General features: G+C 41.0%; 2 protein-coding genes across 2 annotated transcripts in view; both read right to left on the bottom strand.

The window, feature by feature from the left end:
• The window catches only part of syne3 (spectrin repeat containing, nuclear envelope family member 3), a 64009-nt gene extending 51889 nt beyond the window's left edge, over window positions 1-12120 (bottom strand). The window contains exons 1-6 of the mRNA XM_083997614.1: window positions 12061-12120; window positions 10509-10666; window positions 7530-7702; window positions 6262-6571; window positions 2690-2845; window positions 1103-1468 (exon numbers count right to left, since the gene is read on the bottom strand). Coding sequence (XP_083853740.1) covers window positions 1103-1468; window positions 2690-2845; window positions 6262-6571; window positions 7530-7702; window positions 10509-10652 — 1149 coding nt within the window. The 5' untranslated portion in view covers window positions 10653-10666; window positions 12061-12120. The remainder of the gene's footprint in view (window positions 1-1102; window positions 1469-2689; window positions 2846-6261; window positions 6572-7529; window positions 7703-10508; window positions 10667-12060) is intronic.
• Window positions 12121-19934: 7814 nt separating this feature from the next.
• The window catches only part of gabrr2a (gamma-aminobutyric acid type A receptor subunit rho2a), a gene marked incomplete at both ends in the record, with an annotated part of 55151 nt that continues 48816 nt past the window's right edge, over window positions 19935-26269 (bottom strand). Inside the window, 2 exons of the mRNA XM_083998963.1 lie at window positions 19935-20270; window positions 25800-26008. Coding sequence (XP_083855089.1) covers window positions 19935-20270; window positions 25800-26008 — 545 coding nt within the window. The remainder of the gene's footprint in view (window positions 20271-25799; window positions 26009-26269) is intronic.

The following is a 26269-nucleotide window of genomic DNA, read 5'->3' as shown; positions in this document are numbered from 1 at the left end:
TAACTCAGTGAAAAGCCTCCAGCAGATTCAAAACGCTGCAGCTCAACAGGAGAACAGATCCAGAGTAGATTTTAAAATGTTCCTCCTCACCTACAAAGCCACTAATGTTCAGACACCTTCATGACTTTAGGAGCCCCAAGTTCCCCAGTTCCCCCATCTCTCTGAAAGCAGTTTTACTCGGGCTTCCTAGTGTCTCTAAGAGTGGGGTGGGGGGGCATAGCCTCCAGCTTTCAGGCTCCTCTCCTGTGAATCCAGATCCAGTCTGGGTGCAGGAAGCAGACACCCCCCCTACATTTAGATGAGGATTCAAACTGTCCTCCCTGATGAGGCTTATCGTTAGTGCAGACAGTTTGTATTAGCACAGCTACTAACACTGTGTCAGCCCGAGCTAACAAAGACCATTATCAAATAAAAGATACTAACTACTTGAACTGTTAGATTTATAATGACAAGATAGCCAACATCCGAGGTCACCTGCAAACTTTACATAGAGACAGGGCTGCAGCAGAGACGTGCATGCACGATTATCTGCAGCAGCTCAGTTCCAATATGAGCCTCCACATTTATGTTAAACTAACTTTATCATGTTGCCGCTTCAGGACACTTGGGTCAGTACGGACGAGCAGTATGGAGGAATTTGGATGTTTGTGTGTGTTTTGGACGATTCAAAAGTGAACTCTATCCGCCGCCATTATATGAAAATCTGTTGCCAGCCGGACCCCCCCTGGAACTCCTAAAGAGTTTTGATAACTCCGAAAGTTCTCCAAACCCTTCCTTGGCATGACGGTGAATAGAAGATTGGTGAATTGTCGATTTTGGGTGAAGTATCCCTTTAATCAGGTTCAAAACCGTTTTTAAGTGAGTATGTGCAGGGCCAGAAAGAGAGAGTAGTCTAAAAAGGGTTCTTCTGTTAATCCTTCTTTATGAAGGTTATATACAGGGGTATTTTTGGAAGGTGCAGTTACCTAGGTGGTCCTGTGTATGTTCTGGCCATGAGTGAAATAACACAGACTATTAGAAGAATACCAGCCGCCAGATGTGAGCATATCGTCCTGCCGGCTTTCCCTCTAACCCTCATGATCAAATGTTAAGAAGAACCTACCGTGTATTTCCTCCACTGGCCCACCATCTGCTCCTCGGTGCGGTCGCTGCAGTCCTCAACCTCAACCTCGCGGTCCTCCACCAGCTCGTGGTCCAGCCCCTGCAGCATCACCCTGAGGCGGCCGATGTTGTCTCCGAGCCTCTGGCACCGGGTCATGTACTGGGTGTTGGAGTCCAGGCTGGAGCGCAGACCCTCCTCGGCCTCACACAGGCCCTGCCTCAGCCTCTGCCAGCCCAGCCTCAGCTCCTCAGCCTCCTCCACCACCACCTCGGCCCCCGCAGGAGAGGTGTTTCCCCTCACGCCCTCTGCCACGCCCTCGATGTGCTGAAGGGTCTTCTCCTCGCCGGCCACGCTGTCGTCCAGAGCCTGCCACAGGAAGTAGAATCCACACAGCCATTTTTTTTCTAATATTCATTCACTTATTCCAAATGTATTATCTAATTTTCCTTTGTGTATTTTTCAATGTGTCCTGCACAGTGATGGGAATGACAGTGTTAACGGCGGTGTTACTAACGGCACTAGTACGTTTAACGACGAGTAATCAAAAAAAATGACTGTTTCCCCTGTTACAACACCGTTACCGTTACTGACAATAAAATGCGCCGCTACGCCGTTATTTGACTGAAGAAGTCCAATCAGAAACTAATACACCAGTTTAAGTATAGGACGTTATATACACTTTTTTTTTCAGTTCATCAACTTGTCGGAAAAAAAGCTGTTTATCTGGAACTAACCGAATCACTCAGTATTCCTCCACAAAGGCAGGCTCTGCGACGCGCTGTATCACTCAGCCTCTTCCATGCCGCTGACCCAACAGCTGATAGGCGGAGTGATACATCGCGTCGTGGGGCCTGCCTGTGTGGAGGAATAGTGAGTGAGTTGGTTAGTGCAGTAGTTAGATAAACGAGGGTTAGGGAGGGAAGTCCAAGTAATTTGACATATTTGAGCACTTTCCTTGTAATTGATTTATTTTATCATGTAGTGACTAGTTACTATCCAGGTTACTTTTTGGAGAAAGTAACTAGTAACTAGAACCAATTACTTTTTCAAGGTAACACAGTGAACACTAGTCCTGCATAGTAAGGCTCAGAGCCTGTTCTCTTCCGATTGGTTCACTGACCTGTCGTTACATGAGCTCCAAAGAGAAGCTGAGAGAGGAGCTGTAAAACTACTTAGATGTTTCTCGGCTGTTACTGTAAAACCACATATACCGTACATCTTCTCATGGATCAACGCTTCAAATAAAACGCTGATCTATAATTCTGCCTGAGTTGAAATGTCACACTCAAATTAAGACATGTACTATATCACTGCAGAAGTAACTCGTGTAATATTCTTCTGTTTGCTATAATCCAGTTTTATATATTTTGTGCTAAGATGATTTGATTCAGTGATGTCATTTACCAATGCACATGTTTTATATTTATATGTAATATTTATATTTGTTTGGCTCCTGAGTATAAAAAAAGTCCAGGTTGCGCAGCTGAGAATATTCATTCACAATCCCCTCTTCTCCACTGCTGAAAATAGCAGACAGGCTTTGAGAGTGTGAATGTGGCGACACCAGTGTGACTGAGTGAGGTTTACTTGTAAGGCTTTCAGCTTGTTCTCAGACGTTTCCTCCCTCTCCATCATATCAGTCAGCTCCTTGGTCTTTGACAGCAGCCAGGACTGGAACCTCTGAACGCAGCTCTGGTACGTCTGGTGCTCCTCAGCCATCTTCTGAAGCAGAGTCAGGCGCTCCTATAGTGCGGCAGGAGACACACAAGCTTGTGGTAATTTTTAGCAGCACATCAAAGGTGAGGTGAGGTGCCGTATTCTCCCGTGAGAATTATTCTTTGTCTGTCACTTCAACCGCACATTGAAAAAAAATTTAAGACAACAAAAAACAGAGATAGAGATGGTTCACAGGTGGGAGTTGATTCTAGGGAACCTTAAAACACATTATAGATCACAACTCTCCCATTTGGAATCAGAAGCGCAGCTTTGGCAGCAGACTGGCTGTTCACATGAATTCAAGACTGATGTGGGCGTGCGATTAAGTGCGACTGACTTTTGAAAGAGCTGTCTGAGAGGAAAGAGGACGAGCAGCAACATATATTCATCCAACATCCAGATGAATAGACTAAATACAGTATATGTGGAGTGGGCCCTGGGATTCATACACACACACACACACACACACACATCATCATCACCTCATTTCAGCTGTTTGACTTCATGGCCACAAATTTGACCTTCCACATACAAAGATATGCATTATGCGTGTTGTTGTGTGTGTCTGTGTGCGTGGATGTGGTTGTGGCGGTCTGGAAAAATGACAGAACAACACTGCTGTTGCAACTGCAAGTGTTTCTCAAGCCACGCACTTCCTGTTTCAAAGATGTTGTTGCTCATTCAAACAAAGGGACTCTTTGGACTTTTAGTCAAGAGGACGAATGTGCTTTCATTTCATGGTTCAGTTCTATTTTCCATCTGTGAGTGTTTGTTTAGTTCTTTTCATTCCCTTTGATTTCTCTCCTCCTGTGCTTTTTGCCTTCAAAATTATTTCACACACACACACATATATACGCACACACATTGGCTGAACTGTGAGTAGTTTACATAAGCCACAATCTTCTGCTGTGTAGCCTTCATCCAAGCAGAAGCAGAACCGGGTACAAAAACCCCGATCACTGACGTGCACAAACTACAGCGCTGTTTACAGCTCAGAGCTCCACTGGTTCCAGTTGCATGGAGGTGCTACACACTACACTGATAAAACATTAGAAATAAACAAACTGTTTTTTCTAGCTTGTAAACACATATTGCACAGCTGCCACAGCTGCATTATGCAACACAACACACTGCACCAAGGCTCCACACTAGGCTTGGACTGATTGGCAATATCAAATATTTCCTGCTCTGAGTGATACTTATCATGATATGAATCAGTCCGTCCTGCTGCTGTTCGTCCTTCATTTCACCACTTCTCTCACTATTCATTGTGGTAAATGCGACTTTTAACTGCAGTCAGTGGCAGCATCACTTATACTCAAAATGTAAAATACAACAATATAATTAGAAACCTCCCCACTACTGCCAAAATATCATACATTATGATATCTGTGCTTAAAGAAATAGTTCAACATTTTTGCAAATTTGCCCATTGCTATAATCCCTATAGTCATAGCAGTAGGTTTGTTACCTTTAATTGTCGGTGCAAGCTATTTTTAGAACGGTGGAGCAGAGCCGCAAGCTGCTCAGAGCTACGCTACGGAGGCTCATGGGATTTCTTGGTTTCCCTCATCAAACTCATCAAATACACAATCCAACAACTCCAAAACGCTCTGGTGGACAAGTTGTGACCTGCACATTCACTGAGATAATAATGGATTTACAAGACAGAGTTGTTTTCGAGGCAAATGCAGAGACTGCTTGCCGAAAAACTGTCCCTGACGGGAATGCGCATCAGCAGTTTTGCATGAATTTACTGTACCTGTACCTACCTGTCTCGTAACGTTCTGTTATTATCTCATAGCGTGGTGAATGTGCAGGTCACAACTTGTCCACAAGAGCATTTTGGAGTTGTTGGATTGTGTATTTGATGAGTTTGATGAGGGAAACCTAGAAATTCCAATAGCCTCCATAGCGTAGCTCTGAATAGCTTGCGGCTCTAATCCGCCGTTCTAAAAATAGCTTGCACCGACAATTAAAGGTAACGAACCTACTCCTAAAACGATATAGATTATGGCAATGGGCCAGTTTGTCAAAATGTTGAACTATCCCTTTAACTGAGATGTTTATTTCTGGATATCACCCAAGTCCACTGTTTCATTTACAGTATATATCTGCATTTAACATGAACTCTACACTATTGTTTAAAGCCCCCCACACCACTATGACAAAACAAACCTGAAACCTTCTTGAGAGAATTAGCACAACCACAAACACTGTGTCAGCCACTGACAGTTACAAGCTAACAAAGAACATAAACACAGAAGAGAAGCTGACCGTTCTGAGACATCTGCATGTCTCCGATTCTGGTCACAACTGGCTCCTCCTGAGTCTCTCTGCTGTTTCCTCCTTTAATCATCACCACATGCTGCACACTCTGAAGTAAGTCTGATAAGAGACTTTGTTGCCTGGAGCGAAAGAAACCATCTACAGCTCAACACCTCAAAGACTAAGGAGCTGGTCATAGACTTTGGAAGGTCCAGACCACGTCCACATCCAGTGTCGATCGGGGGCGACAAGGTCTAGATTGTAGGTAACTACAAGTACCTCGGGGTGTGGCTGCGCATCGAAGAAGAACTCCAACAGGTTGGACAAACTGATCAGGCAAGGTGGCTCTGTGTAGCAGGAAACTGGACTCTCTGGTGACAGTTGCTGAGAGAAGATCCTTGAACAAACTACTGGCTATCATGGGTGATGCCAGTCACCCTCTGTACATTGTAGGGGATTAATAAAGTACTATCTATCTATCTATCTATCTATCTATCTATCTATCTATCTATCTATCTATCTATCTATCTATCTATCTATCTATCTATAGGACAGCTGTATTGCAAATCAGCTGTATGATAATACTTTGTAGGTGAGAATAGATTTTGTTGCGTTGTGTGTCATACACCCTCTCTGGGGATAATGAACAATGCAGGTTATCATGAACACACCAATGCACTGTTTATAAAATCACTGACACTGGAAGATAGAGTAGAGTTAGTAGAGTTCAAAATCACTCAAATTTTGTATAAATTACTTTAATTAAAAATTTAGTGATAGAGAAGGGGAATATGATCTAAGAGGAAGACGAAATTTCAAACAACCAATTGTTCATACTTCTGAAAAGCATGTGCGCATCTGTCTATGGGGTGAAGCTGTGGGATACTGTAAGTTACCTGATGAGATCAAAGCAATGCAAAAAAACATTATTCTGGAGAAAGGATTTAAAGGTTTAAAGGTCAGGGCATCTACAAGCTAGTTAGCTTCAGCCTTAACCCTTTCAGTCAGCCTTATGTACACTTTCTTTGGGGATGGGATGGGGGGTTTTCTGATAGTGGTAAATGTTGCTGATCGAAATAAACTCAAACTCAAACCTGAAACTTTGTAGACTGAAAGTCTGAAATATGAACATATTCAACTCCAGGCTGAGGAGCAGCAGGAGCTCCAGGCCTCACCTCAGCTCTGTCCCTGACGTCGTTGTAGGCCTCCTGCAGCCTCTCCTGGGCCTGGGGCTCCACGCTGGGGTCCTGGGTTCTGTTGTGCAGCGAGGCGGCCTCGTCCAGCAGCCTCTCCAACAGCGTCGCCTGGCCATGGATGTCGCTCACTACCACCCTCTGCTGGTCCACCTGCCAGAGCTTCTCCTTCACCCCCAGCTGCAGCTCCGCCCCGACGTCCAGGCTGCGCTGCTGCTTCATCAGCCACAGCTCGAACTCCTCGTAGGCCTTCAGGTACTCGCTCCAGTGGAGCCACACCCACTCGATTCGACTGGGCGTGAGGTGAAACAACACACCAGGGTTATTATAGTTATAGAGTAGACTAAAACTAGCAGTGAAAAAAAATTACTTAACACTGAAATGAAAAAAAAAGACACATTTTTCCAAACGAGAACTAAATAAAAACTACAATGCAAAACTAACTAAAACTAAACTCAATTGCAGATAACATTAGCTTAGTTTTAGGTTTCTTAGAGATAGCTAAAGTTGCAGGAAGAAAACGCCATAGCTCAATATGGGACGATTTTGAATACAACCCACAGGTAGATAAGAGTGAATGTAACGTGATGAGGAGTGGTGGAAACATTTATGGGATGCAACTAAAAGGGAAATATCTCACAAATTTGGAAGTTCATCTTCAGAGGTCTCACAGAGGCTTTCTCCTAATACCTGAAAAACTAAGACTGAATAAAAACTAAGTATAAAATAGTCAATTCCTCAAAAATAAAAATTTAACTAAACCTGCTTAATCACTTGTTGAACTAACTAAAACTAAACTGAAATAAAAAAGCAAACGGAAAAACTCAATGAAAATAAAAACTAATGAAAATTGTAAAACTATAATAACCTTGCAACACACAGGAAATGTGTGTTTATTTGATAGGCTGTTTGTAAAATTTTTAAACATCACAATGAAAGTAAGTGAAACTATCATTTTAGAATGTCCCTATTTTCACAGTCTAGTGGTTTTTATTCTATAAAATATAGTCAAATAGAGGTAAATAGTCAAACACCTTTAGAATTGAGCCTGTTGATGCTGTATGTGGTTTTTCTTTGATCGTTCTGGTGTGGGACAGTTAGCTGAAAACACACACCCCAACTATTCAAAACACAGCATTAAAAGCTGAACGCTGGATCCAACCAAAGCCGCCATCGGATGTCAGACACCCTCTAATCACTGCAGTGCACCTGAAGTGGTCTAAGTTAGTCTGGACTGGGTGGAGCAGCACCTGTGACAGTGGATGATGTAGGTGCAGGTCTCTTCCCACAGGCTCTTCAGCTCTTTGAGCTTAGCGTGGGTGTGGTTCTTCAGCTCTTCATCTCCGCTCTGCAGGAGGTTCTCGGCTGCCACCAGCACCATGTCCATCTTCACGCGACCTTCGTGCTCTGACTGATGGATTTTCTGCGGATTCACAACAAGGACACAGAAAGCATTACTTATTATTTCATCATTTTATCATTTTAAACCGTATCAGTGGAACAGAACCTGCCATGTTTGTCGCAGTAATGACTCACTTTCCTTAAAGCAGAAGTAAGCAGAATGTTTGTGTTAATATAAGTCTTAAATAGTTCTATCATCCGACAGCAATCACTTATATAGAGTGTTTGGTCCGAAACACGGGTCTGTCAGTCACTCTGCTCTGCTTTAAGCCGAGGAGAAAACTTTCCTTGTATCCTACAACCTTTATCCAATGAGGAGAGAGAACGGCATAAAGGGGCGGTCCTCTGTGTGTGCAGCCAAGGGATGCGCGTGAATGTGGTGACGTAGGGACGAGGGCGGGGACTGCTAATTCCATCGGATGACAAGAAGTTAGCCAAAACGACCGGATCGCTTACTTCTGCTTTAAAAGGAGATCGTTGACAGTAAGTGTCATCACTTGATGTCCAAAATACCCCGTAACAGTAAATTTAAAATACCTGAGAACTTAAAGATTTGATTAAAAATGAATGTAACGACAAAACCAAAGAAATAAAATGAGATGTGAAAATAAACTGTTTCTCAAAGACAGAAGGGATTGTGAAAAAGTATTTCTACTGCTTCCTCACTTTGTTTTGCTGCAGATTTAACCCTTCTGCATCATTCTACATTTAATAATATAAGCCATATGGACAAAGTGAAAACTTTGAAGAAACACCTTGGGCAGTGATTATAACTTCAAGTCAAACTTACAGGATATTTGCACAAACAAGTGTATTTAGTCCCAGCCTTCCTAACAGGTCCACTACAGCTCCACAAAACCACAACGGCCCCAACAGTCAATACCAGAAACAGGCTGTTTGTGGCTATTATCTTTGGACACAAACAGCAGGAGGTGAAGCTCCTGTTTAAGCTTAGACAATCCCCCGACCCGTCTGCTTAAATCACCGAGGTCTAAGTTCGTACTGCAAGTGGAATGTAAAACAAACAGGCAGTAGACCAGGCCATCAATCGACTCAAACACCGGGAACTTGTTGATTACTGCAGCCAGGCCGTGGTAAAGTCACCAGGAAGGAAAAGGAGAAACCCTGGGATCTCTGGGGTTGTGAAGATGGAAGAGGAGAGCAATAAAACCAGCAATGACGCAGCATCGGTATGGATGGTGCCGTGACTGGGCCCTGCATAAGCTGGCCAAAAACCTGGAGGCAGACAGACAGGCAGGCTGGAGGCAAACAGGGACCAGCCTGACAACATCACAGTGGTTGATCCAGTCAGTCAGGGTGTGTTCTCACAAGCAGGGCGGGAGGCATTCACCTGTCCAGTGGAAGAATGACAGGTGGGAACATCCTCAAAGAAATTCCTGGAACATCTTAGGAGCAAGAGCTGGTTTAGAGGAGAATTCCGGTGATTTTTGACCCCTAAATCGTTGTTCTGATGGTCACCCAGTGTTGGGGGGAACAAAAAACGCAACTAAAATTGATGCAGGCAAACCAGAGTTACGCCAGACGGCGCTCGGGATAGCCACAACGCTAAACTATGGGGGCAATTTTTTCAACCACAACAAACACTCAATACAGTAAACAGTATAAACAGTATAAACTTTGTGTTTTTGCATGTAATCACTCACCTCAGATAACCGAACTCTGAAACGTCCTGGAAAGACATTACTATCCGATCGCAGAGCGCCTGCTCTCCCCGCCACAGAAACAAACACTTTTTCCGTGTTGTGATGATTTCTTTACAAAAATAAACGGTCGAGCAGTGCAGTGGTAATGTCCATAATATCTCTGACTGTTTAGTTTTGTAAAGAAATCATCACAACAAGTGTTTGTTTCTAATGCGGGGAGAGCAGGGCAGGCGCTCTGTGACTTTTGGTTTTTGTTTGTTTTTTGCTCCCCCCAATACTGGGTGACCATCAGGAAAACACTAAACACTAATTTTACATAGGAATACACAAGGAAACTCTACATTCATCTTGATACAAATTTAGCAAGTGTTCCACCTGCACTTATTGTCTTCATATGCAAGGGGCTCCTGGAGACATGAAAGCTGTCAATGCCACGGCTCACATAGGCTAGATATTATAAATACACATATGAATGGAAAAGAGTGATGACGCAGGTTGATGCTGGAAAAAATTGGACAATTAAGAATGAATAACTGAAGGAATGAATGGCAGCTAGTAAATAGATTCATTGTTCAATACATTTTAGTAACTGCTGTGATAATTACACTTTAATTATCATCAATAAAAGAGCACTTTCTAAAAAAAAACTCATCTGAGAGCCAGACACACATTTCTCCTGCTCATTACCGTGAACAAGGGTACTGTATCTACAGTGCTGCAGTATTTTACAAGTGCACAAAGAAATGTTTCAATTAAAAACAAAAGTCTTTATGCTATTATAATATCATTTCTGTATTTATTGATTTCAGATTGATTTTTAAATTAATTCTATCTATATCTATATAGTTATTAAAAATATCACAAAGATACTTGGTTTCTAAGGGAGATAGCCTACTTCAGGTGTTTTTATTCACTAAGGAAATCATTTTCTTATGGGAACTGTATTTATTGATTTCAGATTGATTTTTAAATGAATTCTATCTATATCTATATAGTTTTTTGTGATTCTCTTCATTTGTTTGTTTCCCCATTAAAAGTATCTATAGAAAGTGAACACTGTGCAAAGTCCAAACTCTGCAGCTGTCTCCAGTTTGGATGACTGAAGACTAAAGTAGTAGCAGGGGTCGGAGGTGAAGGGTCAAAACAGTCGGCGAAGAATCTAACCTCTGTCTCCCTGAGTCGGGCCTCCAGGGCATCTCGGGGTCCCTGGGTGTTGTCGTTAGCCTTGAGCCTCTCCTGGACGGCCCGCATCCAGCAGAGGGCTGCTTCCAGGCTCTCCGTGAACTCCTGCTGTTCCTGCTGTGTCATGGTCAGTCCTGGGCCTGAGGAGAACAACAGAGGTCAGACTCAACATCAGCTGACACATCATTCTGCGAGCGTGAAGTCTTAAAAGATACGGCCATTTATAGGGTAAGTGTGGGCCAACATAAAGATGATAGTGGTTGTATCATGAAATGTAGGTTCAAGCAAAAAGTCAGGATCTCTTTCCTTTTATTTTGACATTGTTCAAGAGAATAGTATCCATTCTAGATTTACTTACAATCTTCTTTACATAATAAGAGATAGAGATCATGAAATGATTTTAATGAAACACTGCTTTTTTTTTCTTATGTATTTTTTTATTATTACTGTATGGGTTGACAAGAACATGGGAACTGCCAGTTCTGAACTCACTTGGCCCCTCTAAACGCTGGGAGCAAAATCTGAGAGTGAAAACAACTGACAGAGGTTTTCAAGAGCCTGCAATAAAATGTGTGTAGGGAGGAGTCCTGGCTCTGCAGAGGCACAAAGAGGCACCACAAGATTTCTGAGGGAAAGTACAACTCAGATGGCACAAGCCATTTTCCTGTATGACTCATTTCTCCCTCACACAACATTCCTTCTCCCAAGTGTCTGCTGCCTTTGACTCAGACTCTGAAAACATGGATATTAACTACTCAATGTCTTCAATGCTGACCAAACATCACTCCATTTAAAAAGGTTATTTTATTGGCAAGATAGCACTTTGATGGAATATAGCCTACCTCCACTGTAGTTTTCCCTTTTTCTTTTAACATTTGCATGGTTTAAATATAGAATTTCTATGTATTTCCAATTATTTCCTTAGATAGAATTCTAGACCTTTTATTTATAAAGTTGTAAAATTTCTAATGTTTCCTCATTTAGAATTCTAGAATTTCTAATATTTACGTTATAGAATTTATGTTTGCATACTTAGAATTCTAGAATTATCGTCCTCAGCATTCTAAATAGACTTAATCAACTTCCAAGTAAATCATGCAGACTGTAACGAAAACAGGTGTGAAATTAGCTCATTCATACTTGCAGCTGGTGTTTCATTTACACCACTTGGTGTTTATTTCACATATCTGCAACGAGCTCGCATCATACGTGCTGTCCTCTGTCACTGAGTGTCTGCAGTCTGTTTGAATAGCAGTGTTGTTAAGTTCAGTCTGGAGCTATGCTAGTCCACTGCACGTTAGCACCGCATAGGTTTACGGTTACGTTTCCGGCTACATACTGTAGGAGTTTAGAGTAGATCTGTGCGACTCGTTATAGAACAGTAATCTAATGTAGAGCTGGTGGGAGCGAGAGAGGCTAAAAAGAGGAGTTCTCCGGATTGGTGGGTGGAGATAGGCCTATTAACAGGAAGCTAAGCTAAACAACAGTCAGATGTATTGGTCGGGTTCGGCTTTGGAAGAGTAGAAACACTCACGGATTTGTGTTCATCAGGTGAGATGACCCCGCTGCTGTCAACTGCTGCCTGCTGTGTTGTGTACAGTAAAGTTATGGCAGGCAGGAAGTAGAGAGCGCCGAGGCCGCCGGGGGCTGGAGTCAAAGCAGCCTGTCATGCTGCCTTCAAGGACATCTCGTAAAGCACAACACCGTACGGAAAATGAGAAAGAAATGTAACAGTTGTTGATTATTCTACACAAAACGATCGGTGTCCAAGGAAATTTCAACTCCTGGAAAGTGTTTCAAATGTAATAATAAAATAAACATCAAAGCTTCGCATTACAACGTTTATTCAATAAATTAGATTGTGCTGATTGTAATACAATGGAAAACCAAAGGATGCATTTCTATTCTATTAAAGTCTTTAATAGAATAGAAATGCATCCTTTGGTTTTCCAAGAATAAACAAAATATGATTTTAAAAAAAAATCTATAGGATAGGAATACTGGATCAGATAAACCATTAGCCAAAGGTTTGCCAGGGTTCATGGCTTTGTGCTTCCACATCAGAGTCCAGCTATCCTCTGGTATTGACTGACAGACAGAAGATTTTGGTACAGATCTGGAGGCAGCATCTGACAATCATCTGTATTTGCCAGACATGTGCTGTGCAACCATTCTGGGCCAGAGGAAAACAAGCATGTGGCCTAAGTATGACAGAGAGTTATTTTGCTATGTGGGAGAGTCATTCATCAAAAAAAAAAAAAACATACATAAGAAATAAACTTACTTCAGCTCAAATGGTTTCTGTATTTGTGACTGTTCAGTTCATACTGTTCTTTCATGAAGTTATATTTACACTTAAGTGTTTCTGACAGCATTTGAACTCACCAGCAGACCAGATTGAACCAGAAGAAGTACCATAACAAATCCTCAACAGCTGTTGATCATCAGCCACTAAATTCAAACTGGAGGGCGCCTTACATGCATCTGTTCCTATTGGTTGAAAGAACAGCAACAGGTCCTGCCCACTTTCCATTTGATCTCCAAAACTTTTCCCAGATTTAAACACTAAAGACAACTAAATAATGAATTAAAACATTCTCTAAGAATTAATGACTGCACATTTTCATTCTTCAATAAATTAGCCTATATTAAAGCATTTAGCATTTATTATGTTAAATAAATTAACTGAGAAAAGTTATTGTTTTTGGTCTTTTGATGGAATTTGTTCACAGCGACAAAAATATTGAACCACAGGTGTTTAAATTGATTTGGGCTTATCGTGCTGCTAACATGAAAAACAAATTACTCTGACTTGCTGGCAACATGACAGATTACTAGCCTAGGCTACCAGTAGGTTCACTTTGAATTTGATCACACTCACTATAGAAATTGAAATAATTAGTCCTAATTAAAAGATACAAAATCTTCAGGAACTCCAGTTGTTTTCATTTTCGCCAATTGGAACGCAGTTTTGTACAAAATCAAAGCACAAGAGCCCAACCCCAAAAAAATGAAAATGGCATGATGAACATGAAAACAGTGCCTGTTTAGCTATGTTAGAGTAGCCAGGCTGAGCAAACCAAATGGAAAGCACAGTTCATGACACTGACTCTCTATCCGTAGATGATCACACAGCAGCAGACAGAGTAGACACGGCTGTATGATTAAGTCTGATCTCTCCTGGAGGATGAGCACCATTCTTCCTGAACATTCTGTATGATTATATGGTTCATGCTGACTTCAAGGACTATATGATTCAGCAAATTTTCAGATAGGAGAGCATCAACTCACAAAACTGTCTTTATAGGATGTATTAAATGAAATTATTATAACAAATATGTGAAATTATAGGTGTTGATTCATATTCTACTAGCTTTATAGATTATTGTTATAGATTTTCTGTATTTTCACATGATGGATTATTTCAGTTATCCTACTGTATGTTTATAAGATATGTAATGGTACAAGTGAACCCTATGTTTACAATATACAGGTGCATCCTAATAAATTAAAAAAGTTGAAAAGTTAATTTATTTCAGTAGTTCAAAAAAGTGATGAAACTCATACATTAATTAAACACAGACAGAAATATTGCATGTCTGTTTCTTTTAATTGTAGCCTAATAATTATGACTTATGAAAACCCAAAAATCAGTATAGAATATTATGAAAAAGTTCACTATTATAACCTAATGGTGTCACATTATCAATTCAGCTAATTAACTCAAAACACTTTTCCTTTTCCTGAGCCTCTGGTTCAGTAGGCTACACTATCATGGGGAAGACTGCTGACCTGACAGTTGTACTCTAATTTATTGAGAGGCACCTGTAAGCTACACATAGAAGGTGAAATGCATTGCTTCTGGTGCACAGCATGTAAAAGTCATCACGGGACACCAGATTTAAATCTCACAGTGTAAAAACTGCTGGAGAGATTAGGGTCAGTCTGAATGTCAGAAGTTTATGAGAACCAGGTCTTATAAAATGTCAGGACACTGCACTGAATGCGCAGGTGAATCTCTACTTGTTGCGTAGGTGGATGACTGTTGCTGCTGACATACGTACAGAAAATCAGCTCGCCCACAAGCTGATCCGGTTCAGAGCCATGTGTGTTCATGTGATACATATTCATGAGCACCTGTTTGTGTCATCTTGCAGCTCCACACTCTGGGCTCTGAGCTGCTGTCAGGAGCTCCACTGTGTATCTGGTGTATGGTAAAGCAACATCACACTGTGTCAGCTCTCAGAACAGAGCTGCTTGAGCCTCATTGGCTTGAAAATGGTGACTTCTTCTCATGTTGGACACTTTTTTTTTCTCATGTTAGGTAAATCAGGCTTCTCCTTACACTCTTCATACAGAGCCTCTTAGTTCTGTCCATCATCTGCCCCCACCATTATGATTCCAGTGACAGAAACATTGAATGATCCAAGAAAACATCAAGCGTTTTTACTTTGTATACCGACAGACTGTACCCGGGTAGATTTAAACGTGGTAGCTGTTTTACTACACGTTTTCATCCGTCTTTCTTTAGTGGTGGGTTGGATCAAGCCTGGCCTGGGGTCTTCCATTAGGCCAAGGGGTCAACAAGAGACCAGGTCTCAGGAGTACATGTCCAACAGAGTCTTGAACAATGTAAGAAACCTTATTTCTCCAGCACTGTCTATGGTCTAGTCTCTCATAATGTGACTTGAGTCTTGGGTCTCTGCCACCTGAGTGGCATCATGCCATGCTAAAGGTTGGCAAAGCTGAGCTGCTTACAACTGAAACACTCAGATAAGAAATTTGTAAAATAGTTTGCAACTATTTATGGGTGTTAAGCAGGTGGGTGAGTGTATACACAACACAAACCATCAGCCCTTTGCCCCTTTTTGGATTTGGTGGGAGCGGGGCAGAGTCAGGCCCCACCAGCTCACTCTCAGCTTCAAAACTGCTCTTTACAAAGCAATCAGCTTTTTTTTTTTTTTTTTTAACAATCAGTTTAGGTCCAGAGAGGAAGTCGTTGTTGATTACTTGTATTATCTTATTTCAACCTCTGCATCATGCATCATTTTCCAACAAGCTGAAACTTTGCCTGTTAATTGCGGAGGTTGATCCAGCTAACATCTTAGCAAACAACTACACAGGGACACAGCAACATTACTGTTCACCTGGAGGCATATTTATGTCTGCTAAATTAAAGTCTTTTTTCAGCTCTGGATTGGTCTCCAACAAATCCCAAGAGAAATATGTAGTTGTTTAGCAGTGTTAACCAGCTGACCTCAAATATTGTCTGTGCTTTGAGTCAATTGCTGTTGCTGTAAAATCGAAACAATGAAATACACAACAATCAAAGAGACCGAACGGCTCTGAGGAGCTGATGGGAGCTGCAGAGTTGGTGATAACTGTTGGGCTCATTACTGCGAGCCTTTCCTTTCACACAAGACATTTGACCCATTGTTAGGAATAAAACTCTGATTAGTGCAGCTTTAAGTATGGGCGTCAGATCAGTCAAACTGTAATTTTCCCAGAGCTTCACCACATGCTGATTCTGTGGAGATGATTTGGAAAATGAGATGAAAGATTTTCGTGTAGCTGTCGGCAGCTTGGCAGCGTGATGAGCAAACCTGAAAATGCTGGATCTGAAATGCATTCTCCACATCAGCCTCAGTGTGTGGCAAGACTTGAAGAACTCAGGCAGCTTTTCCCAGCACTAAAAAAAACAAACATTTTATCATGCATCCTTCGGTCCATTTAGCACTCACATGTTGGGTGTTGACTAGACCAGGACCAAAAGTGCCCCATGTGTACACTCTAAATCAAATGCATGATTAGTTCATCATAATTATCTTTAATATCCCCCAATAAATACATTGCAACATTCTTAAGTGTCAACAGCAACTCATGGATGTGTTATAGTGATGGACCTACAGTACATTTCAACCACAGCCTTCATATTTAATGAAATGGGAACAACAACTTCCAAAAAGGTACAACTTTTTATAAATCTGCATACTGCAACAGTGTGAATGAATAAAGCTTCACTGCAGACATCAAATGTGAACACTTTTACCCAATTATCAATTAATGTATCATCAGATCATAGCATCTATATTCAAATGGCTGTATTTGTCTAAATAAGACATAGTGCAATTTGGTTGATCTATAAATGGCTACACTAATATACAAATCATTATGTAAAGCTTATATGTACACTGTTATAATACATTCTTTAAAACAACCAGTATGTTGTAGTATTCAATTGAATATGAAATGACTTAAAGAATAAATAAAATATTTGTTTGTCTGTTTTCAAGAGGGCCTCTGGGCCAAAAGAACTTAAAACATATATGACTCCAACATATTACAATTTACAGGAATAATTTCACTTTTTTTTCTTTCTTTTTTTTTTTTACCATCTTGTGAATGTACGCCTACCGGTCAAAAGGTTTAGAAGAAACCACTTTGTCAGTTGTTACCGAACTTTCAGCAGTTATAATCCAGTAGTGTACTTTTTAGTAACAGCTGGAAGAATGGAGGTGTTCTAAATTTTGACATTTCACTTTGGTAGAAGTGCAGTGGTCCTGTGGTGCAAAACAAAATGTCAGAAATCATGTCTAGACAGCTCAGGTGGTACGGTGGCTCAGTACTGTCATACCTTAGGTTTAAATCCATAGCCAATTGATGACCACATTCATCATGTGGACAGTCAGCGGTTATAGATAATACAATGAACATACAGAGGGGACCAAAGTTAGAGACCACCTCCCTGTCTCTTGAAACCATTGCATAAAACACAAGATTTCAGAAAACATATCGTTTCAGAAGACATGACTGAAAGGGTGTGTTTCTACTGCCTATACCTCATCCTTAATGCTGATTGAACTGGGTTCATTTTCATCAAATACTCAGGAATAAATGGCATTGGATTATCAAAGGGAATTAATAAACCAACAGTTAAGTATGGCAGTGAATAAAACTTTAAATAGATCAAACATCCTGGCTACACTTTCGACAGCGACATTTAAATATGCTCAAATGAGATGCAAGATTCTGTTTTCAGCTCTGGTAAAAGTTTAGTTGTCTGAAATGCTAATGTGTTTTATCAAGATTTTTTTTTTTTTCTGAGGTCTTCATCATACATAGACTCCGAGCCTCTGTTGCACTAGCTGAACTTTGTTGCTGTCTTAAGTCTTTCTAAGCGAAACACAATAAAAAACAATATAATAATACAAACTGGTGTATAAAATATCAATGTACTGGTTAGTAAAACCTGAGCACCTTCTTGATGATTAATGTGAACGGTATAATTAGTTTGTTAGCCTTCATACAGTATACTCCATGAATCGTAACCAGACCAGTGGTTGAATGCTAACATAAATGGATCTTTTGCCTTTGTTAAGTGATGAGATGTTTAGATTTTACCAAACAGTACAGTAGCGGATATTCACCGACAGAAAACCTCACTAATGTGTTGCAGCTTTTCAGAAAGAATAAATAAATAAATAAATAAAAACAACAAGAACCAAAAAACAATCTTGGTTCTCTGTGGAACATTGTCACGTTGAATGCACACATGTGAACTCACAAATGCACAAATGATGAACAATCATAGTTTTTTTTTTTTTTTTTTTTTTTAGTGGGGAGCTGTGTTCATCGCCACTCAGATTCACAGTAATAAGCCAAGTCAATACATCACAATGTGAGTGAGATGTGGGTCACACCGTAGGCCTACCTTCAAAAGGTAATTTGTATTTTTCAAGAGATCAAATTAATCAGCCATTGTAGCATCTTTTAGTGCAATATGGAAGTGTCCCAAATCTGCAGTAAACTTTTCAGTCAAAGTGAAAATAGGTCAGTTGCTCTGAGGTGATACTGAATGAATGTCTGTATTCATCAGTGGAGTTCATTAAGCTTCTGTTCACTGACTTTGTTAACTGGGATAAATCACTACAGTGACCCAGGAGAAAATGTCCCATCGGCCAACAAGCTATTATAGTACAAGTATTGTGCCCTACTGTATGTGGTTTCCACTGCTTCTCACATGGTAAGGCAACTAGGACTAAGATTTAACAGTCCTTCATGCAATCCACTGTTGTGCAAATTACCACTTGCCACAAAAGTTAACCAAGAGGCCACTTTCTCAAAAAGTCACAGTAGTCTTATAGAGAAAATCACCATAACATGATAACTGAATCAGTTATGAAGTAAAGTCTACAAAGCCACAGGTATTTTTAGGCCTGTTATCTCAAGATCATCAAATATCTGTAATATTGTATAATGTTGCTCAAATTGATAAATAAAACCAACAGAAATAGCCTACACACTTTCAACACAGGCTTCCATCTTTAAGAGTTTTAACTGGTCCTCTTTATCTCGTAGTCTTCTTCTGCACTGTCGCATACAATTAGCATAACCAACTGTGTGTTTAGAGACATTTTCTCTGCTGCTGAATGTAGGTTATTGTCAGTAGCAGGTGGTGTACTGTAGTAGTTCCTCTGAGCAGTATCATCCTCAGGGCAAATAAGGCCAGGCAAGCAGTGAGGAGCCAGTCCAGGGCTAGCTAGTTAGTTAGTTAGTTGTTTTTTTTTCCTTTTACAGCTGTAAATGTTGAAAGCAAAACATAGCCTACAGAAAACGCCTTTACCTCCTAATACTCACATAACTGTAGTGGATGCATAGGCTACACTTTGGATATTTAGAACACAAACAAGCTAGCACAGGATAGCCTAGGCCTACTTTTGTTAGCATTTGGCTCAAAGTAGGGCTACCACTAAAAACAATGTCACAGAGCAACTTAAAGTCTCCGATAATGTTATTTTCTGACATAACAGGCTTAAAAATATTTTCAGAGTTTGTTACCTTGGTATTAAACAGTAATTACTGTTCATACAAAGTCATGCTGACCGATGGGTCAAAAACCTTCATAATCGATCAGTGATTTTCAGCTTGACGATCATTTCAGAGACATATTTACAGAAACCTAACTGAGTAACAGCATGATGCAAAATGTTGCATGTAAAATACAAAAAGTGAGTAGGAACTATTTCAGGAACAGCAGTAATGAGGACGGAGAACTTTTATACAGCAGATGACAAAGAGAAAATAACTGAGAATTAGCATCAGTAGCTTCAAAACACTTAATAAATGATTACTGTCTATGTTTTTGTTTAGAGCATTACTGAACATTCAAAGTGCTGCATGTGGAAAAAAAAATCAAAAAGGGGTGGTCCAATCAGTCCCAAAGTCTCCATCTGAGCTTTTTTTTTTTCTTTCACCGTCCAAGGCCTTAAACATAATGATCTACCAGCACCACACATACAGTACAACATGGCTCTTATGATTTGTCCAGAAATATCCCATATTGATGCAGCATTCATACTGTCACTGTGTCACTCTCTCTTTGCCGCAGTCCTGACTCGGAGGTGTCTCTCAGCAGTAGACGGACCAATAGATAAGGTTGAAGAAGATGTATGAACCAGGGAAGATCATCCGGGAGTATTTGTCAATGGCATGCGTATTCTGGATGATGTTGAGACCGCGCAGGCTCTTCTTCTTCTTGGTGGTGGTGGACTCGCTGCTCACCGACAGGTGGACCACCATGTGTTCGGGTTTCTCCGGAACCTCGTGCATCTCTTCGTGTTCCACCTCAGGGACCATGGGCTCCTCGGTGTATCCAGCTAGGCTGTTGGTGTCCGCCTCGCTGTAGGTGCCGTCCAACATGGTCATGGTTCGTGTCTGGGAGATGCCACAGGTGCAGGGCAGCGACTGACAGGGAAGAGATACACAATATAATCATTACAATTGTTGGGATATTTAAGGATGAACATTAAAATGAAAGGACATTATCATGCATTCTGTGCTGGATGACAAGGCATCAAAACTCATCAATGTCTTTGGCAGGATGTGTGCTTGTTGTAATTGCTCATTTTGGTTGCTTCAATACTTTAGTCCCCAGAGGATAATCCCATTTAACATGTTTGTCCATGAAAAGGTACTTCTGACAACCCTTTTGATGAGACCTGCTGTGGATAATTACCACATATGAATATATTAATCGTTATTATAGACTATATGAATTGTTATTATTCATGAACAGTTGGGCGGATGATGGCAGTAATTGATCTACTGGTTGCTTACAGGCAGGGATGCTGTGTCACTCTCCCTAAAGGATACTTATATATAACTGAAATGACTATGTGGTCCGTCAATGGGTCAACATTCCTACCAGTGTTGCTGTGTCCCCCCCCAACATGCTGATGGTTTCTCTTCACAGTATCCATATTCTAAGCATCGCCATCTGGTTTAACACAGTGACATGAGTCTGGACCATGGCTTTCCCTGTAAGCTTTCAATTTAGACAGAGAGCAAGTTATGTGTTGTTTAGAGCTGCCTTACCTACCTACAGCTTCACCTAAGCCTACAATCTCCAGTTTCTAAATCCAGTTTTTACCCGTCTCAACTCAGTGTGAGCTTCTGGAAAATGCCCCAAGGCTCACAAAGGATTGCATTTGTCAAGGGCAGAAAAATCTAATGGGGGACCCGCAGACTCCTGAGAGGGAGGGGCTTGTGGTATAGGTATGCTGAGGTGAAGTGTGTTTATCAGTAGTTGTTGATTCCTTAGCTGTTTTATCTTCATTTAGGCAAGTTCTTACCTGTTTTATTCACCTCCCTCTCCGACTCTGGTTTCTTTAAAAATCTTAACACTGTTGGCTGCACGTCTGCTCTACATGTCAGATGCTTCAACTACAGCTGATCTGAGCTGACAGCCTGATCCATCAAAAGCCCTAATTCATTTTGGCTTTATTAACTCAGAGACTCTGAGACTTTGTGATAAATAAGCATGTATTTGCTGCTTTTAAAACTTTTTTTAAAAAAAAGAGAGCGACAAAGCCCATACAAATTCAGTTTGCTCTCCCTTAATAATTCAAGACTTCTTACACTCACTTTTTTGGAGCTCTTTGATCAATTAAAATGAATAATAATAAAAAAAAAAAACCACAGACAAAGCATTTTAGAAGCAGTTAGTGTGCAGTCGATATAATGAGTTGGCTCACTCCCCGGCAGCACAGACATCAGACAGAGGATCAGTGTGGGAGGGTCAGTGGACATTGATTCAGTGATGCTGCCAGAACTTCAGTTATGTTCCGACGTCCCCAGATAACCCGGTCATTACTCTATTCTGCACTACTCTGCTCAGCTAAATGTCTTTTGAAGCTGACTGCTCTTCCTGTTGAACACTGTGTTACTCTGTTCTAGTCATACAAAGGTAATGCATGACATTGACAACACTTTTATGTCAGGACCATCTGGACCCTGGTTGGGAATCATAGTTTGATACATTTTTCATAGAGGCACATCTCAAGTCCACTGCAGATCACATTGAACTTTGTGTTCCAACCAAAGGGATAGTTCAACATTTTGGCAAATTGGCCCATTGCCATAATCCCTATAGTCATAGCAGTACAGTAGGTTCGTTACCTTTGACTGTCGGTGTAAGCTATTTTTAGAATGGCCGAACCGAGCCGCAGAGCTACACTACGGAGGCTAATGGGATTTCTTGGTTTCCCTCATCAAACTCATCGAATACACATTCCAACAACTCAAAAAGTTGTGACCTGCACATTCAGCACGCTATGAGATAATAACGGAACGTTACAAGACGGAGTTGCGTTCGAGGTAAATTCATGCAAAAGAGCGATGCGCGTCCTGCTAGGGGCAATTTTCCGGCAAGCAGTCTTATCTCTTATCTTATCTCTGCATTTGCCTCAAGAACAACTCCGCCTCGTAATGTTCCATTATTATCTCATAGCGTGGTGAATGTGCAGGTCACAACTTGTCCACGAGAGTGTTTTGGAGTTGTTGCTGAGTTTGATGAAGGAAACAGAGAAATCACATTAGCATAACAGCTCGTGGCTCGGTTCAGCCGTTCTAAAAATAGCTCGCACTGCTATGACTATAGGGATTATGGCAATGGGCCAATTTGCCAAAATGTTGAACTATCCCTTTAAATGCAACAGCAAATATCTTTTGTAGGACATTTATTAGCAGCAATGCAGCAGACCTACACATGCAAGGCAGTGTTGCGCAGTGTGAGAGGACTCTTACCTCCTGACGATAAATGAGCTGCTTCATTCATTCACTGAACACGTTTCCTTTTGAACATGATCCAGCCAGAGATTATACTTTTTAACAGAATAGGTTTGTGTTTTCCTCTCTAATGAAATTAGATTACCTCAAATGAATGTGTATCTGTGGGCAGAGGTCAGTCTGATGAGAGGATCTGTCAAACTCTGATTCAGTGACACTTGGAAAAGTCAGACATTTAGTTATTATTTAGCAAAAGGAAAAATAAAAGATTGAACTGATGAGGACATGTATAAAAACCAGAGAGTGACAGTCACAGAAGAAGAAAAGGTTACTTAATCATTTTAACACAGACTATAGAAATCTGATTGTTCTCAGGCATTCAGCTGATCACCCATTCATTCATGTATTTCTCTGCTGATTGTGTGATTAGAAATGAATGAGCTCTCATTATTGGGTGAAGAAGCCTCTCTTCTCCTCGTGTCCATATCTTTGTCCCTTATTCTTTTTCTATAAATAGGTTTAGTCTGTTCTAGATTCTGGCACAGGGAGTGATTTTGTTCCATGTGCCCTTATAATCCTGATAATAAACTTATTGATTCTCAGGTTGATCAGTGTCTGTGTGTTTTTCGTGATAAAGGCCCCACAGAGATGCTGACAACCTGTTGACTGTCTCTACGGAAACAGCAGACTGCTCTCTGCCCAGGCAGTTTGTCTTGGAGAAAAAGAAAACTGATAATACCTCAGAGGTGGCTGCAGCCCCTCTCCCTGCAGATAACAGTTCACAGTCAGAGGGTTTTTTCTTTCTTACTCCAGCATCTAAGTCTGGACCATAAATGTATAAACTTTGTTGAAGTATATGCAGTGGCTTGGATTTCTTTTCTTTTCTCTTCTTTTTTTATTTTTATTTTTTATTTTTACCATTGCTGTATTTGCTGATTATGATGTTTCTGAGCCTTGAAAGCAGTGAGAAAGGTGAGATTGCTCTTGCTAGTTTCTGCCTCCAGGTCTGTGTCTGGTTTGACGAGTTGACTTCGCTGTTCCTGTGATCACAGGCGAGGAGCTGGTCCTCATTTATATCTCAGAGACTCCTCTGCCTCTTTGTGTGTGTATGTTGTGTGTGTGAGAGAGAGGAGCTCACACTCCTTTTCTTGTTAGACTCAGCTGGGTGCTACCTATTTGCTCCTGTAGGCCTATAATATGCCAACTCAGAGGAATGGCTTCAGCTAAATCGAACTACAAGCTGAAGTTCAGGTGACGTTGACATCATGTGGTACAGTTGGTTTATTGACAAACATTAGCTCTTTGCTACTGCGGACTGTACCTCATTAAGTGGCTCATTAGTGAAGATGATCCTGCGGAAACTAAACCTGTCAGTGTGATGAAAAGTCTAGGCTATGCTCCGTATGAGAAGATTCTCCAGGGCCCAGATATGGAATGATTCAGTTTTTACAAAACAGAGAAAAGACTGGATTTCCTCCATGGGGGGAGTTCCCCTCACGCTTTAGTCTGAACTGGGAGAAAAGACTAAAGTTAAAAATGAGTAAGAAGTATAAGTAGGTCATTCTAACACATAACTGCTTCCTCAGATAAATGTGTTCAAACGTGTGGATATAGAGTGGATTCGTTTAGAACTAAAATCCTTGTTTAAGTTCAGGGAAATTTACGTTGGATTGAATTCTTATTATTGGGTTAGAAGAGCCTTGTTGTCATGGTTACAGTTGTTGAAACAAAATAAACGTGCGTCATATAAGATTTGAGCAGGAAATGAGCAGTGGTCTCCTGTGGTTGCTCCGGAGACCGTTGCTCCATTTCCTGTATCCAGTGATGCAGAACTATCTTCTGACTCTCACACTAGAGTCCGTTAGACAAAAAATGTTTGATACCACAGCAACGTACACGTACTACAACATACTCTAGATCAGTGTTTTTCAACCTTGGGGTCGGGGACCCCATAGACCGAGTCGGCAAGCAAGGAAACGTCACTTCCGGTCAGGGCCGTGGGGGAAAACAAACCGTTTTCCCCATACACACTCATGCAAAAAGGCGGTATTTTAAACCTTTGTCAAACGCTTGTCCGCTGTCATTTCTTGGTTTGAATCACTTGTATATGCTGTCAAAGGGCTATATATTAAAAAACTTATCATGATCGGGTCGATTGTTGTCGTAATATAAATATAAATATAAATATACGGACAACAATCGACCCGATCATGATAAGTTTTTTAATATATAGCCCTTTGACAGCATATACAAGTGATTCAAACCAAGAAATGACAGCGGACAAGCGTTTGACAAAGGTTTAAAATACCGCCTTTTTGCATGAGTGTGTATGGGGAAAACGGTTTGTTTCCCCCACGGCCCTGACCGGAAGTGACGTTTCCTTGCTTGCCAACTCGGTCTATGTGGGGTTGCCTGGAATTCAAATGGGGTCGCCTTGATAAAAAAAAAATTACTTATAAAAATATTTTTTTAACTAAATATTATTCTTTTTAAAATTATAATTAGAAACACCACAGACAATCTTAAACAACTGTATTCTATACTTTCAGTTTTTCAAATATAAATTGAGTTCAAATAAAATGCAGCATATAAAAATATCTGATTCTCTTGATTGACGGGGTTGCCCGAAATTTGTGATGTCAAAATGGGGTCACGAGCCAAAAAAGTTTGGGAACCACTGCTCTAGATCATAAACTGTTGGTATTCTGTGATATTATCGTCTTTATTCATCAATTTTTTTTTTTTTTTTAGAGGTGTTTATTTTCATTTCCCCGATTTCTCCAGGGTATGTTTTGTCCTGTGTCTCCAACTCTTGGAACAAGTGCATTGACTGATTGATTTGTGCTGACGTCTGTTCCAGGGTTTAGAGTCAGTAGGTCAGTGTGCATGAGACAACAACGCCCATTTCAGAGTCAATGGTTTGATTGTTAGAGCAGCTTTATGTCATATGTGTGACCACTTGGTGGCAGCACAACAACACTGACCCTGATTCCATGTTAGAAAGCTGATGTTAAAAAGTTAGCAAACAGATGAGCTGCCTATATACTGTACACATCCATCATCAAGTTTGTGTCCACCAGCTGAATGTTATGTTGCCTGACATGAAGCTCTGGTTTGGTCTCCTCCACCTACTGAGCAGGAAATGATGGCTCTTACTATTGAGGTTGTAAAACAGTGTATGAACAGCACCAAGCAGCAGAAACCAACCTGAGACCGCGCCCTCTCCCTCATCTTGCGCTCTCTGCGGTCCTGGACGGTGGACAGGTAGTTGACGGCTGCGTACTCCAACACAGACAAGAAGACAAATACGAAGCTGACCCAGAGATAAATGTCCACGGCTTTGATGTAGGACACTCGGGGCATGGACGCATTCACTCCGGTGATGATGGTGGACATGGTCAGCACCGTGGTGATGCCTAAACACAGGAAACACAATGTGGTCAGACTACACAATGTTGTAGCTCTACTAACTGTATTTTTAGTGTGTTCAGTGAAGACATAGTGCACTAGACTGAACCAGGGACCTAAGGCGGCACTGGGCAGCTAAAGCTGTGGGGGGGTGGAAGCAATAACATGACCACTTATAAAATATGATGCAATGTTGCCTGACAGCCCTGCAACGTATAGTCCTGTAAAACCTGCAGCCAGCAGGCAGTCTGAGATCAGCAGGCGAGGAC

Source organism: Trachurus trachurus (assembly GCF_905171665.1).
Source record: "Trachurus trachurus genome assembly, chromosome: 22".
NCBI classification, from domain to species: Eukaryota; Metazoa; Chordata; class Actinopteri; order Carangiformes; family Carangidae; genus Trachurus; species Trachurus trachurus.
Note: the sequence above shows the minus strand (reverse complement) of the source record. Positions and strands in the feature narration are given on the sequence as shown.